This window comes from Pteropus alecto, unplaced genomic scaffold (genome assembly GCF_000325575.1).
Source record: "Pteropus alecto unplaced genomic scaffold, ASM32557v1 scaffold339, whole genome shotgun sequence".
NCBI classification, from domain to species: Eukaryota; Metazoa; Chordata; class Mammalia; order Chiroptera; family Pteropodidae; genus Pteropus; species Pteropus alecto.
The window spans coordinates 245,141-251,633 of NW_006442509.1; the positions used below are offsets into that span (position 1 = coordinate 245,141).

Sequence of the window (6,493 nt, forward strand, 5' to 3'; positions counted from 1 at the left end):
GGGTTTGTGCGGGCCAGTAGATTGCAGTGTTCTCGCACGCCCTGGGCTGTGTGAGCAGCCCTCGAGGACGAGGGTGTGAGGACACCTGTGTTCAGTTCTCTCGGGAGTGTGCCTAGGAGAGGAGGTGCCGGGCGACCACAGGGTGACTCTGTTTTGGTTTTTGAGAACTGCCAGGCCGTTTCCCAGAGAGGCAGCAGCAGCAGTGGGGGGATTGGGGGGATTCCGAGTCCCCACATGGCCACCAGCTCAGTCTTTTGTTCTAAACGACAGCCATGTTGTGGGGGGCAGGGGGAGGTGGGCTCCGGGGCTCTGATCTGCACTTCCCTGAGGACTGATGTTCCTGCGTACCTTCTCATGGCACACTGGCTGTTTTCACGGTGGCTTCGGGACAATGCGTCTCCAGAGCATTTGTCTGTTTTGCTTGGGGTGCCTGTCTTTATTGTTGAGTTATAAGAGGCCTCCATATGTCACAGTGCGAGACCCTTGTCGCGTATGCGATTTGCACACATTTTCTCTTGCCTGCATTGTCTTCATTTTCGTGGTGGTGTCCTTTGAAGTGCAAAGGTTTTTCACTTTGAAGACAGCCGGTTCATCTTTTTTTTCTGTCGCTCGTGGTTTTGGTGTCACATGTAAGAATCCATCGTCAGGTCCAACGTCGCTGTCTCAAGTCCCACGAGCAAACAGATGCCTGGTTTCTGGCACCGCAGGACTAAGACACTCCAGGGAGTGGGCGCTGGGAGGGCGGCCTCCTCATTCTCACTCCAACAAGGACAGGCCTTGACTGAGCCACGCGGCTCTTGTGTGTGGCGGTCGTGTCTGGGGGAGGCCGCAGTCCACGCCGTCCGTGGGCACGGTGCTGCCTCAGGAGTGGGGCCTGCACCTTGGGAACTGCATGCCGGTCAAGGTCCAGCAGCGCCTGGGCTGTGGGCCGTGGTGGGGGCACACATGTGGCGGCGACTAAGCCCCAGTCCCCTGCGCTCAGGGCCTTCACCACTCTGTGCTACTCCGCGGATGGCGAGAGCGTCCTGGCAGGAGGGATGTCCAAGTTCGTGTGCATCTACCACGTCAAGGAGCAGGTCCTGAGGAAGAAGTTTGAGATCTCCTGCAACCTGTCGCTGGACGCCATGGAGGTGCGTGTGCGCTGGGGCGCCTCGGCCTGGCTCCGTGGGCTTCTCGGGACCCCAGCACGGGTCTGCGTCACGCCTTGAGCTTCTAGACGTTTCTGGGGGAAGCTTCCTAGGCATTTTCTGAGGTCATGGGGCTAGGATGGGCCTTGCAGGTGGGCATCTACGGGAGCAGCCACCCCTGCGTGTCGGCAGACACCCCTGTGTGCACCCCGCTTGGAGGGACTCCTGGAGCCCTTCAGAGGTTGCGTGGAGAATCTGAGCACTGTGGTGGCAGCGGGGACTCCGGCCCAGCAGCGCCAGGCCCTGGGGGAGGTTCTGCCGTGAAACAGGCTCGTCGCTGTCTCTTCTCGGGGTCCGTGTGTCCTGTGCACGTTCCAGGCAGGGCTGGGCCCTCCCCCAGTGCTCATGCACACAAGCACGGGTGGAGGCACGCGCCCCCTCACTTCCGACGGCGAGACATCTGGGATTTTGCTTTTCTAGGAATTTTTGAACCGAAAGAAAATGACAGAGTTTGGCAACCTGGCGTTAATTGATCAAGACGCCGCGGAGGAGAGCGGAGTCGCCATTCCGTTGCCAGGGGTCAAGAAAGGTGAGCAGAAGACCCCGCGTCCTCCGTGGGCTCGGCCATCGCAGGCTGCCCTGCTCACCCGCTTTTCCTGGGTGACAGCAGCCCTGGTCCCTTGTCGGGCTGTGCCGGTCGGTATCCGAGCATTCGCTGTGCACGTCGTGTCTTGCTGGAGTCCGGGGTGCGGGGTGATCCGCCGTGTGCTGCTGCATGGCCCGCGGCTGCGGCGTGCTCTCTGGGCCAGGCCAGCCCTGGGCCCCGCCATCCCCCGTGTGGGCCACAAGGAGGACTCGTGTCTTGGAGCTGACAGTCTAGGCGGCTCGAGGGGTTTACGTGCCTCACCAGGACAAGGGCAGTAGACTTGGGACTCTCGGGCCTGGGTAGACCGTCCAGAAGGGACACCCGTCAGCCAGAAAGCCCACGCGTGGCGCGGTGTCACAGCCGCTGCGCTGCCGGCCCGCTTCTCCCGGCGCTGGCCCAGGCCACGTTCATTCCCGCCCTGGCTCGAGCCCGCTCCGGACACGTGGGGCCTGCCCTACGCTCGGGGAGCCAGGACACCTTAGCAACTGGCGGGCGACCGGGGGATTGAAGGGGCTGGTGCCGGTTCCGGAGCAGCTCCCGGCACCGCGGGGCACAGTGCGCTCGCTTCTCTGCACCTGCTGGCATCTCTGAGACCCCCACCGAGAGCGGGGTTGCAGTTCCTCGGTGTTAGAGTGGTGGCCTCTGCCTGTCTGGGGACGTTTTGGTTGTCACAGGTTGGGGAGGGTTGCTGTTGGTATTGAATGTGGGAGGTCGGGGTCTGCAGGACCCACAGGGACCCGACCCCAGATGTCGGCCATCCCGAGGTCGAAAGCCCCCGCAGTGTATTTCGGATTGGGCTCCAGGAAGGGCCCCGGGCGGCTGGGGGCTGAGCAGCCAGGAGACCACAGATCGTTTTGGTGTCACTGAATTTCTCACCCGGGGTTGATTCGCCCTTTACAAGGCCAACCTGAAAACGAAGTGCCAGGTGGTTCGTGTGCCGGGGAGGAGGGGCCCCCACTCCCAAGCTGCCTGGAGCAGTCCTGCACCTGGGCACCGCACCCGCGGGCGGGTGGGGACAGGCCCACCCTGCCTCGCAGCCCTGGGCTGGGCGGAGGCCTCTCCCTGGAAGATGGGAACCATCTGCCAGCCAGGCCGGTGTCCGCGGGAGCATCTGCCCCAAGGGCTCATCTGTGGAGGCCAGAGGCACCCACGAAGCAGCATCTGAGGCCCAGGCACAGAGCTCACCCGCTGCGTCTGGGACAGGGTGGGAGGGCTAGGGCTGCCACTCCTGGGCCCGTGGCCACTCCAGGAGCAAAGTGACCCCAAGGGCCCTCCCTTGTCTGGTGAGTGGCAAGGGGTATGCTGCCTGTAACAAGTGGTTCCTTTGATTTTCAGGTGACATGAGTTCTCGTCACTTCAAACCTGAAATCAGGGTGACTTCACTCCGCTTCTCTCCCACGGGTGAGCCCTGAGCAGCGGGCGGTTGGTGCGGGAAGGGGTGCGGGTTGGGTGTCAGGCCTGCACTGTGCTCAGTGGGCCTGTCAGCTCTGTTTCTGGGGACGAGGTCGGTCTCGGAGCTTCTGGCTGATTCTGGGCTGCACTGCCCCACGTGGGTAAGATGTGGTCATCTGTCCTCTCGAGAGAATGGCCATGAAAGCCATGACCTCAGGTAGGCTGGGCTTGGAAATGGACAGGTGGGCGCCTGCCTTGAGTGCTATTCACATGTGTCAGTTGGGACCGCCTTGGGGGCTGCCTCCTGCCCCCACCACCGAGTGTCCGCAGACGTGTCTGAGGTGCTGCAGGGCGGGCTGGGGCCGTCAGGTGTGTGCAGGGGGGCGGGCTTGTTTCTGGGTTGGCAGCTGGTACTCTCCGGCATGGCTAGGTTACAGGAGAGTAAGGTACAGGGCCGCGCCTGTGCGGGCCAGGGGCACAGGCTGTGGCCGAGGGACAGGTTCACCTGGTGCTGTCATCAGATTTACAGCCCAGCCACACGTCTGTGTTTTGTCTGCGGTGGAGTCGAGACGTCGCAGCAGAGCCCGCGTGGCCTGTGAAACCAGCGTGTCCACCCCTGGCAGGGAGGCCTGGTGGCAGCTGGGCGGGGAGGGCCCACGTGTGCGTTCCCGCGTGCACACTGGCCTGGGAGCACGGCCTGCCCCAGCGACCTGGGCGCTTCTGCCCGGGAGGACCTGGCGGCTGGGGCAGGAGCAGGGAGAAGACGTCCCCATTCTGTGCTGCCACACTGGGGACCGTGGGACCGCGGGACCGCGTCTCATACGCGTTGCCTCGGGGGCGCGAGGTGAGAATAGCCCTTGAGGAAGCCGCCCAACTTCACCCCGCAGGGCGCTGCTGGGCGGCCACCACCACCGAGGGGCTCCTCATCTACTCTCTGGATGCCCAGCTGCTCTTCGACCCGTTCGAGCTGGACACCAGCGTCACCCCTGGGCGGGTCCGGGCGGCGCTGCGGCAGCGGGACTTCACCAGGGCCGTCCTCATGGCCTTTCGCCTCAACGAGAGGGAGCTGCTGCAGGAGGCCCTGGAGTCCGTGCCCTGGGACGAGAGTGAGCACCGGGCCGGGCGGGCCGGGCGGGCCGTGTCCACACCCGTCAGGCGGGGCCTGGGCTCCCAGCGGGTGCAGCGCTCTCCCCGATTTGGGTTCTCTGCAGCGAGCCTGGCTTTCTTCCTTCCCCACAGTTGAAGTTATCAGCTCCTCCCTCCCTGAGCTGTACGTGGAGAAAGTGCTTGAATTTTTGGCCTCGTCCTTTGAAGTGTCTCGCCATCTGGAATTCTACCTTATCTGGACCCAGAAATTGCTTCTGGCACACGGACAGAAGCTGAAGTCCAGGTACTGTGTGCTTACCTGTGTTCGTCTGTGCCTCCTGTCACAGCTGCTCTTTGTAGATAAAAACGGTGACGTGCAAACCTGGCACGGAGTGAGGCCTTTACAAACGCGGCGCGGCGGGCCCGACCCACAGGCCCGGCGCAGAGAGAGGCTCGCGGGGCTTCCGTAGCTGCCGAGCGCTAAGGGGGCCTCTCTTCCAGAGCGGGGACGCTGCTGCCGGTCGTCCAGTTCCTGCAGAAGGGCATCCAGCGGCACCTGGACGACATCTCCAAACTGTAAGTGTTGCTGGCGTGGTGGGTGGGCAGCGTGGGGCTGGCACCATCGCCGGCCGGCTCCACACCACGGCTGCTTCCCATGTCATCTGATTTGGGGACAAAAGGTACCAGTGTCAGAGGTGTCTGTTCCCTCGCTGCTGGTGGACTAAATCCACCTGGCCCACCCCGCGGGGGGCCTGGGGCTGGCCGGCTTCAGGTGTGGTGTGGAGCTGAGAACAGTGAGTACGTGCCATGGTGGCTCCGGCCGTCCTGTTTCTGGCGCCGAGACCTTACCTTTGTGGAGCCCTGAGAGCCTCGCAGCTTGGCCTATCCTGGGGGGTCTTCCCCGCCCACTGTGGACCGGGCGAGTACAGAGGTGGGGACCAGAGGTCCGGACCCGGGGGTCCCACGGTCCTCCCGTCCTGTGCTCCTCAGCCTTCCTGAGGCTTTTCCGCGCGCGTTCTGGCTGCCTGCAGGAACGCCGAGGCGGAGAGGGCCTCCTGCTGGGTCGATCCTCGTGTGGTTAATGCGAACGCGCTGTCCCTGAACTTCCACATCTAGTGGTCTGCCACGGGTGTCGGGGTCCAGCTGGCTTTGTGTACCGTTCGGGGGCCCGGCTACGCAGGCAGGCCTCCATCAGGCTTCCCAGAAGTGTGCTTCGTCCCTCCATCCTTCCTCCGCCCCTCTTACTGGCGGATTCTGACACCGAAACGATCGTGCAGTTTCTATCTTTACTCTAATGACGTGGGGATCGGTGCCCTGCCGGCTCTCAGAAACAGCCGCCGCTTCCCCAGGGATGGGCAGGACTGACTGGCGAAGTCCTCGGGGCCAGGCCCAGGGACGGGCAGGGGCAGTGAGGACAGGCCAGAAGGGACGTGTCTTATAGTGGGTCCTTGAAGCCTGCTGCTCCAGGGCTGGGTGGAGACACTGGACCCCCCGGGGGCAGGGATGAGAGGAGGGAACAGTTGGGGCAGGTGGGGGCTCATGCAGCACACCGCTGGTTTTTCTCAGGATCACAGAGGAGGTGGTTGGGTGCCAGGTGAGCCAGGGTTCGGGATGGAACAGAAGCGCTGGCCGCTTTCACCAGCGTGACTCCTGTGCCCTTACAGCTGTGACTGGAACCGCTACAACATTCAGTATGCGCTGGCAGTATCCAGGCAGCGGGGCGTGAAGCGCCCCTCAGAACCGCTGGGAAGCGAGGAGGAGGCAGACGCATCCGACCAGGACAGTCTGCAGCTGTTTGGGGCGGGCCCCGGGGATGGGGACAGGCTGCAGGTGTAGAGCCGGCTGCACTGCAGCCCCATCGTCTCGGTGAAGACCCTGGAAGAGATGGAAGCACAGCTGCCTGGGCCCGGAAGTGAGCGGAGGGCGGTCTGGAGCTCTGTGGGACCACTGTCACCAAGGACTCGCTCCTCCTCTGAGAACCAAACTCGGCGGCGGCGGCCGCGGCATGGAAGGGCGAGCCGACTACGGGTGTGAGATTAAAAAAAGACCGCGCGTCGGCTGTTATACTTGATCTTAGCTGAAAGGCCGAGAAGCAATGAGCGTCTACTATTGAGAACACCTTTCGAAGAGGCAAATGGGTTCATGTTTATAGACTCAAACTCTATACAAAAGTTATTTATATTTTTAATATAAAATTTTGATGATAAACTTAGAGATGAAAGGGATGAGGTTTTCTAACGGG

The 6,493-nt window shown here is 62.7% G+C and overlaps 1 protein-coding gene across 2 annotated transcripts in view; it reads left to right on the forward strand.

Annotated features, from left to right (window-relative positions):
• The window catches only part of PWP2 (PWP2, small subunit processome component), a 16,225-nt gene extending 9,732 nt beyond the window's left edge, over positions 1–6,493 (forward strand). For both annotated transcript variants that reach the window (XM_025040301.1, XM_025040302.1), the window contains 7 exons: positions 983–1,130; positions 1,608–1,716; positions 3,109–3,174; positions 4,053–4,271; positions 4,405–4,555; positions 4,753–4,827; positions 5,916–6,493. In XM_025040301.1, the coding sequence (XP_024896069.1) occupies positions 983–1,130; positions 1,608–1,716; positions 3,109–3,174; positions 4,053–4,271; positions 4,405–4,555; positions 4,753–4,827; positions 5,916–6,087 (940 nt within the window). In that variant the 3' untranslated portion in view covers positions 6,088–6,493. The remainder of the gene's footprint in view (positions 1–982; positions 1,131–1,607; positions 1,717–3,108; positions 3,175–4,052; positions 4,272–4,404; positions 4,556–4,752; positions 4,828–5,915) is intronic.